The 12634-nt window shown below is 52.7% G+C and overlaps 1 protein-coding gene and 1 long non-coding RNA gene across 2 annotated transcripts in view; one reads left to right on the forward strand and one right to left on the reverse strand.

Annotated features, from left to right (window-relative positions):
• Positions 1–5596, forward strand: part of LOC141732863 (uncharacterized) — a 165732-nt gene extending 160136 nt beyond the window's left edge. Inside the window, exon 3 of the long non-coding RNA XR_012584174.1 lies at positions 5077–5596. This is a non-coding gene — a long non-coding RNA (uncharacterized LOC141732863). The remainder of the gene's footprint in view (positions 1–5076) is intronic.
• Positions 4451–12194, reverse strand: LOC141732860 (keratin, type I cytoskeletal 14-like). Its single transcript, XM_074562302.1, has 8 exons — positions 8859–12194; positions 7501–7583; positions 6830–6986; positions 6159–6320; positions 5935–6060; positions 5590–5810; positions 5068–5102; positions 4451–4733 (listed from the first exon to the last, which is right to left on the reverse strand). The coding sequence occupies exons 1-8, from the start codon at positions 9366–9368 to the stop codon at positions 4636–4638; spliced, it is 1392 nt and encodes a 463-aa protein (XP_074418403.1). The 5' UTR covers positions 9369–12194; the 3' UTR covers positions 4451–4635.
• Positions 12195–12634: the final 440 nt, after the last annotated feature.

Genomic DNA, 12634 nt, shown 5'->3' on the forward strand with positions numbered 1-12634 from the left:
CTGTTGCATTCCCGATGATTTTCATCACTCCTAAAATCTGAGCCAACTTCCAGAATCGTCATTTTTGCCTTTGTTCTGTTCACGCTTTTTGTCATATTCCAGTAGAAGCTTTTTATCTCACAAAGGGCGTCTTTATGCTTCTTCCGTTTCCAAGTAAATAGTCAGGTGTGATTCAAAGTAGGAGGCTCCTTGCTCAGGGCTACATTTTAATACTGCTTTGTACTGTTAGCTCTGAAACGGCGCTATTCAGGCAGCCTTTCGATGGAGTAAATCAGCATCTCTTTCGCTGCGTCTTTTTGTCACAGCTACTACAGTTCCCTCTCTGTGCTGAGGTTGTACACACCTGCAGGGACAACCACTGTGTCGTGAAGCCCTGAACGTACATCTACAGTCCCGGGAGTACAATGGTGCTCGAAGGAACTTGGCTACCAATCCTGGAAATACAAGTCCTCTCTTATCCACAGAGAGAGGGGTGTTCTGTAATGAAAAAGGAATGAAAAGGGAGTTCATGCTTCAGGGCTCATTCAGTTCTTCACTTCGCTTCAGAGACCACCCAAGAGGGGGGGAATACGAAAAGGCGATAAGCGTTGGATGTTTTGTGGTGTTCTTTGTGAACGAGAGCCTAGCAAACCATTCAGAAAGGGCGGGGGACGGCTACTAACTGGCGTAACTTAAAAATTATGATGCTCCAGGAAAAAATGTGGAACAGCATAAAGTAGATGAAGGATGGAAGGAAAAAAGCTCCTGGACTCTCAGCGCTGTGAACAAGAGTGCAAAGTTGACAGTAACACAGCTTAGCAGCTAACGGTGTTTTCTGTGGTGAACGTCTCCATCAGTTGTGACCAGGGAGGACAACGTCAGTGTGAGTTCAGAGTTTACGACTCCCGTGCAAACAGAGCTTCAGGAGAGGTAGCGGTTGCCTCTGAAGAGCAAAAAGGCTCAAAAAACGAGCGCAGCAGGCATGGTCAACTCCTCTTCTCTGGGCTGACCTGCGTCATGGGCAGAAACCACAAATCTGAGTGTCACTAGCTAATAATGCAGGGTGTGGAGGAGAAGATATTTCTCATGTGTGTGCACGGTGAATTGTTTGACTGTCTTCACAGACAGGCCCCAACAACCCCTTCCCAACAGCCAAGTTCTTCCTTAGATCACTTGCCAAAGGAGGGGGGAGAGACTATGGAAATAAGCAACGAAGGTAGATTTCTAAGTAGCTTTAAAGGGCATGACTGCCTCCCCTCTATCTGCAGAAAGCTGGAAACGATACAGGAGTGGGACGTGTCCTTGGAATACCAGGAGCTGGCTGCTGCGGAGAAGCACAGCTAGCAGCGTTCCCCTTTGCCACTGGTGAGCGGAGACAAGGCTGCACGACTTGGAGAACGGGAGAACTGGAACCTCCACCCTGTTTGCTCTGGCTGGGGGACGGGTTCAGTCTCTTGGCGGCAGCATCTTCTTGTCGCGTGAGGGCCGGGAGACAGGGCGCCGAGCCAGCGGACGCCCACTTTCTACTCGCCTTCCCCAGGTGCGGATGGCAAAGGCGCAGCAGCGCGGGGGCGGCCGGGACGCGTAGCTCCAAGGAATGTGCTTTCTCGACACCTTCATTTCCTCACCTTCACCAGGGGAGTACAAAAGGGCAGAACTCCTGGGTTGTCCTCGCTGAGGGCAGCGGTGGCATGGAGGAAGGGGACTGTCAGTCACAAAACCAGTACAGAGCCCCCGTGCGGGTCCAAACCCTCAGCCTTGGTGCGAGCAAAGCCATTCGGACCCCCAGGACAGCAGCAATAATCAGCTTCCCACAGCCCAGCTGTAGGATGAACAACTGTCGCAGCATTACGAGGTTAACAACATATTCTTTTGCGTGAAATTGCCTTTTCTTTCATCTTTTGTTTCCTCTTTAACCGCTGTGTCATAAAAATACACATTGCTCAAAATATCTATGATATTTTGATAATACCACAAGGCAGCAATTAAAATCATGGAGTGTTACTTAAGACTTAAAACAACATATTAAAAATTCTAAGATGTTATTTACATGACTTCCCATTGAACACAACCACAAATGACTGCATATTGTTTGTATCACACTCTCTTTAAAATAAAAAGGCTGACTACTAATAAATCAGGTTCTGCCCCTGTTTCATGAGCACACGCACACTATGAGCCTATTTTTTATACATTTCAAAGTCAGAATGCCAGTTCTATGGCATAACAGGAACTTCATGGTAGCACATTGGTGTTTAAACATGCAATTGCGTCTTACTTCAGGAGGAAAACGGAGATGAAATTCTAGCTCCAAACACACATGTCGGCAGACCTGGTCGATGCAACTACCTGGACAAAAACACTTCTCTATTTATTTTAGCGCACTTACAAAGTTTGCCCTGGTATCGGATTATCATAGGAAAATTCCCTAAAATGAGCTGAAAAGCCACACCTTAACGTCTCTTTCTAAAGTGGTCTCTAATGTCAGATTAACTCGCTGTAGGCTGAGAAGTCAAACCCTCTTTCTGGAATAAAATACCACTTTCTGAAACCTGCCCCAAGCTGCCGCTGCTGGTCTGCATCAGCCGCCACCTGCAGCTCCCTCCTCGGCGGGTTCCTTAAGGTCAGGACTAATTATTAACGCTTAAGGCAGGAGAGAATCAACATCTGTTTTCCACACCTCCCTCCCAATCTGCAATAACAGGAGTAATTAAAACAGGGGATTTTGTTAACAAAGTGTTATTTGTTGTTTCTATAGTAACATGGGTGTGCCCAGACTTTTCCAGGAGGAAAATCTAAAGCCCGGGTGAATTCCAGCGAGGCACCTACAGCATCCCCAGGGCGGGTGTCGCAGGGTGGCAGCCGGAGGGGCACGACCGCCGCGGGGGACCCCGAGGAGCTGCGGGAGGTGGGGATGGTCCCTGCGCCACCCATGGGAAGAAGAGGGGTCCCTAAGAGATGTCCTGGAAGCCCCGGGTGTTCCCTGGGGGCTGCGTCGGTCCCTACCCTTCCCAGGCACCTGAGCTCGGGCTGCTCAGCGCCTGCCCTCATCCAGCCCCAGGGCACGGAGCGCCCTCGGGACACCCCTCCGGCTCCCTGCAGGGTGCGGGAGCGGAGAGAGCGTAGTCCGTGGGACTGTGCCGGGGCTGGGGGTGCCTCGGGTCAGGCCGTGCCCTGTTATTTGGTGGTGGCCCATGAGGGCATGCAGTGGCAGCACAGTGGGAGCCGCTCTCCCAACCACAGCGCTCCTTTACTGGCTTGGGTTTATGTGTCCTGTGGTGGAATCCGAGTGGAAATGAGATCACAGTTTGTCAGTGGCAAGCTTCAAAACCAAAGCCATGTCTGCCACAAGTAGAGTTTAAGCCGGCTCGGCCGGGGCTGCTGCAGAGGGCGCAGGGACAGGGGGAGCCCTGCCCGGGTCGCGGAGGATCGGCTCTGCGTGACAGGGGTGCAGCCCTGGGCAGAGCCACATGGCCACAGCACGGGGGGGTCCAGAGCATGTGTCCCTGCCCCTGCTGCCTCGGCTTCTGCTGCGGGTGATGCATGGTGGGGATCCTATCAATGTTTTGAAAAATAACCTAAATTCTCACTTATATCCCCATAAAATCTAGGCAGATTTTCTGGAAAGGGGTCTTAAAACGGCGTGGCCAGCTCTATTCTGACACACTTTCGGTAGCACTCCTCTGAATCATCACGTTGGATTTACAAAGTAATAAATGTGGCAGGATCCAGCCAAGAATGTGTCTGAACTGGCTTTCCAGGAACGGCTGGGCCAGCTGACGGCACGGCGAAGTGCTGCGTCAGGAGCAGCCGCGGACGGGCAGCGTTGCCAGGATCACTCCCGGCAGAGTTTTAATCGTTCTGCTTGTAGAGACCGTACCCACCACTTCCCAGCGCTTGTTTCCCTCACCCTTTCGCAGCGCCTCTATTAAAGGAAGGTGAATTTGTGCTTCTGGAGGGGCGTCAGCCAGTGTATCCCTGCCACATCTACGGCTTAATTTCATTTTACCACGAAGCTTATTACCCGGACTGCTCGGCTGCTGCAGAGGCAGAGCTGGGAAGGGAATCGATTGCAGGGTCCTGTCTGTGTGACCTGGGGTTTGTTCGCTTTCTCGCTCGGACTCCCTGAGTGTGAAGCTTCAGCTCTGCTGTTGCTGCACATTGCAGCCGGGGAAGCAGCACTTTGCCCCGACCTGAGAGTCCCAGTGCCAAATCGGAGACGAAATACAAAGATTCTCCCAAGTTTCACCTCCCACGACCGTGTAATCCGTTCCTTCCTAGACCTCCACCCGCATCAGCCGTCTTCACTGAGCAGCCGGGTCTCCAGTGTTATAGAAGTGCAGCTGTACTGGCCCTGCCATCGGGGTACCAAAGATGGGAGAATATTTCTCCTTCCAGAGAGGAGCTTTGTCCTACAGCCCCAGGAGGGGACAGCCTGGCTCTTGAGAGCAACCAGACCAGACCCTGCTTTGCACAAGTGTGAAGAAAAGCTTTATTTGATTTCTGAGCGCGGCACGGCGCTTGGAGGAAGGGTGGGGGAAGCGGGGGTATGATAAAAAGGGAAGGTGCATTTTGTGATCTGCAAAGCCGCAGCGCGTAAGGTGGGATCTGCTTTTGCTTTGCTACGCGAGGTTTGCAGCAAACGGAGCCGCCGCCTCAGCGGGCAGCCTGGGTGATCTGCTCACGGGAGGAAATCACCTTCCCGTCCTGCACCTCCTCAAAGATTGTGCGGATTTGACGGGTAGTTACAGGTCCTGCGGTGGAGAGAGAAGGAACCGTTATTTACAGGCAACGAAGGAGAAAGTGTCTTAAAAATTTTCATGGGTAGGTTTGTTATTACCACCAACTGCCTCAGAAACCCAATGTACCCAGCACATTCCTACCCTAAATATTATATAGCTGCAGTCTGCACAGAATAATCTTCTGAAACGCGTTCTGGTATATCATAAGGGTGGTTTGTGTCAATTCACATTTTGAAAATAAAGTAGTAATTTTGGTAAATTAGTAAAAAGAGTCTATGCTAAGAAGGTGGCTAAGGCTATGACAGAGCTACGTGTGATTGCTGCTTCAGCCAAGGCATGTTCTTACCTTCCTTAGGCTGCGAGGCGTACTGAGAAGACATGCTACAGGAGAAAAGAGAAAGAATGGTCAGAAACGGGAAAAAAGTGAGTAGCCTCTATGACAAAATCATTATTTAAAACCCTGCCATTTCCTCTTGTACCAGTATGGGATTAAAATGCCTTCTGGAAACTGCCTAGGGTCAGCATTGAAAGGAAGAAAATGCTCAGGATGTCTGTGTACCACGGGGGTTCGGGGGTAAAGGCAGGGCGCGTCCCAGCTGCAAGGAGCAGCAGCAGTACCTGCTCCTTTCCCGGGATCACACGGACACTCGAGGGGGATAAAGTGCATCCCAGGGATGCTGCAGCGCTGTGGTCACCACTGGGCTGCTCTGCACTAGTAGGACCAAAAAGGGAGACCCTGTTGCATGGCACAGGTCGGGAAATGGGCTCACAGGATCCTCCAGGGAACGCAGGTTGCTTATTTTTTATTTCCTTCACTATTGCCCATCTCCTCCCAACACACCCTCCCAGCTGGAGCCCCGCTACGTACTGGGCGTCCTCGCCCTCCAGCAGCCGGCGGTACGTGGCGATCTCCTGCTCCAGGCGGCACTTGACGTCCAGGAGGACCCTGTACTCGTGGTTCTGGCGCTCCATGTCGCAGCGCAGCTCGCCCAGCTGCTCCTCCACGCTGGTGATCAGCCCCTGCAGCTGGGCCAGCTGGGTGCCGTAGCGGGCTTCTGTGTCGGCCAAGGTGCCCTCCAGCGCCGCTTTCTGCGAGCAGAGGGGAGGGACGGGTTCAGGGGGGGCCAGAGGGAGGCGGGGATGGGAGCAGCCCTGCGTCCCCTGCCCCGCGCTGCTGCGTGCCCCCACCCCGCAGGGAGCCGGCCCCTCGTACCGTGCTGAGCTGGGACTGCAGGTCGATCTCCAGGCTCTGGATGGTGCGTCGTAGCTCCGTGATCTCCGACTTGCCGCTCTGAAGCTGCTCCGTGTTGATGGCCACCTCCCGGTTCAGCTCTTCCGTCTGCCAGGAGGCAAAACCCTTGTCAGATGCCGTTCCAGCACCGGTGGGCACAGCCTGGCATCCCGCACGCCCCGCTGTGCTGCCGGCGACCGTCTCACCTTGCTGAAGAACCACTGCTCGGCGTCCCTGCGGTTCTTGTCCGCCAGGCTCTCGTACTGCTCCCTCATCTCAGCCAGGATCTTGGTGAGGTCGATGCCAGGAGCAGCATCCATCTCCACGCTGATCTCTCCACCCACCTGCCCGCGCAGGGCATTCATTTCCTGACGCAAAAGAGAAACACGTGTTCATGCGATCCAACAATCAGCACATCAGGATGTTCCTCTCAAGACAGATTCTTCAGGAAAGGTAGCATCCTTCAGCAGGTACTACTGAGGCACATCAACAGGGAGCAAGCTGGGGCCTTTGTTCCTCAATCACAAATAAAATAATCCAAATTCTTAATAAATCTCCATTTGAGTTAATTCTTCAGAGAATAAATCAAAGCCTGTAGTTGGCTTCGTTTCTCAGGAGATAGACCTTCCAGGCCTGAAGCTGCTGGGATTGTTAATAAATCTCTAATAGCTACAGTGGACAATACTGAAATAGCAAATGGTGAATGGTGTTATACAGGCTCCGGAGAGGATGGGCTGTTATCCAGAATGGATCATCTTTACTTCCTTGCCAGCACTACCCATCTTCCCTCCCAGCAGTTCAAAACCCAGCATAGTCTAAAGGGTTGGACCAGACCTCATATTTCTGGGCCCAGGGTGGACTTTTCTGAGCCTCTCACCTCCTCGTGGTTCTTCTTGAGGTAGGCCAGCTCCTCCTTCAGGTTCTCGATCTGCATCTCCAGGTCAGCTCTGGCCAGGGTCAGCTCGTCCAGGACCCTGCGCAGGCCGTTGATGTCGGCCTCCACGCTCAGGCGCAGAGCCTGCTCCGTCTCAAACCTGGGGACACAAGAACCGTCACAAAAGTGGCACAGGATCTTGTCCAGCCCGGACAGAACAACCTCAGTGCTGCTGCTGGCATCGGGTCGATGCTGCATGACTCCGATGGTGCATGGGCAACCTTCTGATGGTGAATGCAGGGGAACAATGGACAAAACAGCATCCATCTGGGTCGGTAACATCACCTTGCTCCTGATATCACTGAGACTTGTTGCTGGGGCTGAGCTTTGCTGAGCTACACGCACAAGTTAAAGGCACAGTGTGAGTTCTCTGCACAGGAGAGGTCGTTCCACAGAGGAACAAGCAATGGGAATAAAACAGTGAAGTTTTGGATGGAAGCAAAACAATCCCCAAATGCCTATAGATTTGGATAACCTACTGCTTTGGAAATTACACCTTCATTTTGAAGGATTCATTTCCACATTGCCCTTTTAGGGTTTGGATGGGATTTTCTCCCCATTTCATCAAACGCCTCTGCAGACTTCATTGCATTTTTCCAGGAAATGTGGCTTACTTGGTCCTGAAGTCATCAGCTGTCAGCCTGGCGTTGTCAATCTGCAGGAGGAGGTTGGCATTGTCGACCGTGGCCACCAGGACCTGGAGGGTGGAGGACAAAGAAAAAGCATTAAATGAGAGTCAGGAACTCCTCCTGGCTGACCAAGGGATGGCAGCACAAGTGACGCTGCCGGGACAGGAAAAGTTTTGAGGAAGCTTGGGCTTTCCTTAGCAGAGGTGCGTATCGAAGCAGGACGGGGCAGACAGAGCTGAGACCGACTGCAGGAAGAGGCTGATGACTCTGTGACCTCCCTTTCCAAAAATCCTTCACAGGCAGCATGAAGCCACGCAAGAGGAGTGACATCTGATGACGGCATTTGTTTCCATGCCTCAGGGCGTGCGCTGATTACGCAAGGGTCAAGATGGGGATGGTCTGCTCCCCCCGCCACAGCACCCGCGGGCCAGCGGGGCACTTGTGCTTGGCAAACCTTGTGCCCATTTCGTCAGGGGTGGATTTGTTTTGTTGACTGCAGAAATGGAGCAAAACGCAGTCAGCAGGTGCCTACAGCTGCTGATTTTTATATCACAAAACCAGGAGCAAATAATCCACGATGGGAGAAGATCCAGGTCAGAGTTTGAGAGGACATCAGTTACAGGAGAGGGAGGGAAAGTGGATTCCCTGCATCGTCTGCCAGCTCTCCCGCAGCTCCAGCTGTACACTGCCTTCCCTCACGTTTACCGGGGCCAATTCATACGTAAGAAGTAACAGAGAAGAACAAAGTCAACTCTTGAGTATTTCCTCCAAAATGGAGTGCTGAGAATCAAACCAGAACCGAGAGACATCCCCCCCAAGCTGCCTGGGGGGTGGGTTTGCGGCAAGCCTGGCACTGGGCAGGGACTGCCAAAAGAAAGCGAAAAACTCATTATTGGTCAATTCCATCTTTTTCTCTTTAGCATCTAAATCACATCAATAGGAGGAGCTGAAACAAGTTTGCCAATTCTTTGACTGAATGTTTACAAATGTGACATCAGTGTTTCCCAGCTTGCACACACCTATGACTTTCCCTGCACATTCATTTTAAACTCGCCAAAGAGCTGCCTTATCACTGCAGACTTGTCTCGTATTCTTCACTTTTGCACTTTGGCCTTTTACATCTGCTTCTTCGTCCAGTGAAAACTGCCATTTGCTCCATCTAGAAGGATGCAATCAAAAGCTGACATTGAGAGACCTCGGAGTTCCCAGCCTGGTGCTCTGCTCGTGCGGCTGAGACACTCTTTTGCCACACAGTTAGTGCTTACTAATTACAGAGGCAGCAGCCAGTGTTTCTGCTTCCTCTGACAACGAGACATCCCACGGTCTTAATCACAGCATCCTACCTTGTTCCTGAGCTCCTCGATAGTCCTGTAGTAGGGGCTGTAGTCACGGTCTGGACCGGGTCCCTGCTTCTTGTACCATTCCCTGATCTTGACCTCCAGGTCGGTGTTGGCCTCCTCCAGGGCACGCACTTTGTCCAGGTAGGCAGCCAGGCGGTCGTTGAGGTTCTGCATCGTCTCCTTTTCGCCAGCCGGCAGGATGCCATCGCCGCCTCCAAAGCAGGCTCCAAAGCCACCTCCAAAGCCAGCCCCAAAGCCAGCCCCATAGCTGCCCCCAAAGCCACTGCCGAGGCCCCCTCCTACGCTGCTGCAGTAGTTGCCCCCGTAGCTGCTTCCGAGCCCCGAGACAACGCGGGAGGAGACAGAGTAGCTGCCAGAGCCCCCGTGGACGCTGGGGGCCCTGTACCCTCCTCCCCCAACGCGCACGGAGGAAAGGCGGCTGGAGCCCCCCCCCAGGCCCCCAAAGCCCTTGAGGGAGGTGGAGGAGGAGTATTGCCTGACAGTGGTGCTCATGGCGAGGGCTGGCGGAGGCTGGAGGGCTGGAGAGAGACGCCGGCTCGGCAGCGCAGACAGCGAGTGCTGGCTTTCCCCTGCCCGGGAGCCCTTTATAGCCCGGGCGGGAGGCGTTGCCGGCGCTTTTCGTCACCCCTGACAGCCAGAGCCAAATTCCAGAATCATCATTTTTCTCTCCCCGATTTCACGACTTTTGTCACATCCCACCACGGCACACACAGGATCTTCTCCTTCCGCTGTGGTTCCCAGCACCCAGCGTGATTCAGACCGAAGGCTCCTCGCTCACGGCTACGTTTTAGCGTTCCGCTGTTGCACCTGAGAGCGGAGGTGCTCCCTCCAGCTCCACCCCGCTGCTCCTCAGGAGGGAACACAAGTGAATCCTCTCTTCTATGCCAAGTTGCCTGCAAGTGTCTTAGCTCATTAAAAATCTACAAATCTTTTTATTTGCTTGTTTAAAGAGTCTAAAAGCCAACGAAAGCTGCTGACTTAAGAGCTCTGAACATCCATAATCTTTATATGGGCCGACCCAAAGCCAGATGGAATCGTTTCCGTCAGGACCTCTATCCCAGGACAAGCACAGACCTGGCCGTATTTGTGTACTGATACCATATTTGGCAGAAATCTTGTAGCTCAAAAGAGAAGAAACTCCAGTAATTTCTGCTTACATACTGGTTTACAGAGAGTGGAAAGTCCCCCCAGCGATGGGTTTTCAGTCAGTTTAAAGGCGGATGCCTGACGTTCCCTGCTTTGCTGCATCCCCTTCCACAAACCCCACAGCAGCAGGTCTGTGACTTCGAAAAGATTTGTAGAAGCTAAAAACTTCTGGGACGCAATTTCGTCTGTCTCAGAGAGGTTGCTGAGACGGGTTTTCACGCTTAAATAGTCTAAATCAGAGAAAAAGAATTTGAAGCTACGTTAGACCCCCGCTGCCAGGACGCATTACGGGCAGTCCCTGATGGGAAGAGTGTGATCGGTTCTTGGCCATGGTTACGCCTGCGGGGAGACAGGCTTTTTCCTACACATTTGCAGCTGCAAGACACGATGCCAGCAGAACCCAGCAGGACCAGCAGCACCTGTATGAAAAGTACTGGTGGGCAAAGCGCAAGAGACGCAGCAGCGAGGGGCGAGAGCACGGCGGCCACCTACGGAGCGGAGGGTTTCACAGGACCACGCAGGAGAAAGAGGTTTCACGGGACCACGCGGAAGAGATGCAGAGAGATGAGGCAACGCAGCCGCCCCGCTAGCCACGCCTGCACCCTGCTATTAAGGGATTGAGCACAGTGATTGCAGTCATGCAGCTGGACAGGTATTAGCGTGAAAAAAAGCAGCAGAGAACCAGAAAAGGAGGCACTGCTCTGTTTTATTCTTTGTCGGGGGAAAAAAAAAATATCCCTTTACTGATGTGGTGCCAGCTCTTGCAGTTTACAGTGGAAAATCGCACACCCAACCTGCTGGCCTGCCTGGCTCCAGCGATGTCATTCTCAGATAAGAGGAGTTATTTTTTCTTTTAGCAGAGGTGCCTGTGAGGTAGCGAAAGAGAGTTATAGGGATTAGGAACCCTTTTGTGCTTTCTCTCCTGTGGTGATCTCCTTCCTTCCCAAGGCCCCTCTGGCTGTTTTCACATTCTAATGCACTTAATTGATTTTGGAGTTACTAAAACGTTCCCAGAGCCTCACCCTCCATAATTCATAGTGCTTCCTTTCTTTCATCTGTTCCCTGAAGGACACAATAACAACAACGCTTTATCTGCATCGCTGTTAGATCTCAAGGACTTAATAGGGAGTCACGTTCTCTCCTTCCTCAGCAGCTCCAGGAGAGGTGGTGTGATTTTTTCTGGGCGGCCACCGAGGAAGTGGCTTAACCAAAACCAGACTTGGTGGAGGGCACCAGCCTCTGGCCAGCATTGCCTCAGAACTGATTGGCTTCAGATTGGGATTTTTGACTCCCCAAGCTGTGAAATCTGGGGGTTTGGGATGCAGACGTGCCCCGTCCCTCAGAGAGCTGGGGGAAAGGAGGGGACCTGGGAGCGACCCCGGGCTGGCAAATGGCAGAGCGTGCCAGATGGTGCTCAGCTTGCAGGGAAATCCTGGGACAACCTGGCAGGGTGAAGACTAGTGTTCCTGCTGGCCCGCTTCCCTCCGTGGTGGGGGGTATGGGATTACCCAACAGCCGCCGTGGGGGAGCTGTGCTCGGGGGCCCTTCCCTGGCCACCCTTGCTCTGAGTTCTTCCAGATGCGCTCGCTTCGCTCAGGTTTGCTCTAGCAAACACCCTCCTGCTCCGGGCAATTCCCATGTTGGCTACGAGCCCCTCACGTGGGCCAGAAACTGCGCTGTGAGTTCTGTCCCCCTGCTCAGGTCACCCCCACCACGTTTTACGCCAAGTTGTGACTCAGCCTGAAGGTGACAACTGCCCTAAACGGAGACACAGCCCTGCCACAGCCCCACAGGCTGGAAACCCCCGGGCTGAGGGCTTTTCTTTCTCTATTATCACAACCTCAGCCCGTCTTTAAGCTCTTTTATTACAGCTGGCACAGGAGCCCCAGATGAGATCTGGAGATTGTCCTGCAATATCAGCTTTTTCTGGTCTTTTCTGATCAATGTTCTTGCCAGTCAGCTGCTGCCCTGACCTCTGGCTGGGCTGCTAAAGGGCAATCCCCGAACTGGCCCCGCTCTGACGAGAGAAACCCTTCGCACACGGTTCCCCTTGTGCTGGCTCTGTCGAAGGGGCGTGATTGTACCGAGGAGCGTGCACTGCTTCAGCTGCTTTATGTTACCAGAAGAATTCAATCTCCCAGGCTCTCCTGAAACGCTCACCCACAGTAAATTCCCTTGAGATAAAAAAAAAAACAAAACACCCAAACACATCATAATGTTCAGGAGATGGTATCGGAGTCTGTTCCAGCAAGAAGCATGCCGGAGATGCTATCTCTCCCTCTGTTGTGCTGCAGGGGAAAGAAAGAACTGAACTCCTTCATTCACATAGGAAGGGCGGTGAAATTACACCTTAGGAGGGACAAGCAGTGTGCGGGTAACCCAGCGTGGTGAGGGCTGGTGTGAAAAAGCCAGGGTCAGTGTGTTGCATTTGCCTCAAACAATATCACTTAATTGTGCTTTTAATGCCGTGAATAAGAGCTAATTAGGAGTCATTGAGTTTCCCCTGTGGGCCAGCTTCTCCTGAGTGCTGTCCGTGGCAACGCACTGCTCAGGAGAAACTAACTGAAGGATGCAGCCCTGGGAACGGTGGCTCCTGCATGGAAGGAATGGCA

This window comes from Larus michahellis, chromosome 18, assembly GCF_964199755.1.
Source record: "Larus michahellis chromosome 18, bLarMic1.1, whole genome shotgun sequence".
NCBI classification, from domain to species: Eukaryota; Metazoa; Chordata; class Aves; order Charadriiformes; family Laridae; genus Larus; species Larus michahellis.

Coding starts and splice junctions, on each gene's coding strand:
- LOC141732860 (XM_074562302.1), bottom strand. CDS start 9,368: ATGAGCACCACTGTCAGGCAATACTCCTCCTCCACCTCCCTCAAGGGC. Junction 6,321..6,829: donor TCAAGAAGAACCACGAGGAG/GTGAGAGGCTCA, acceptor CTTTTGCGTCAG/GAAATGAATGCCCTGCGCGG. Junction 4,734..5,067: donor CGCCTCGCAGCCTAAGGAAG/GTAAGAACATGC, acceptor TCTCCACCGCAG/GACCTGTAACTACCCGTCAA.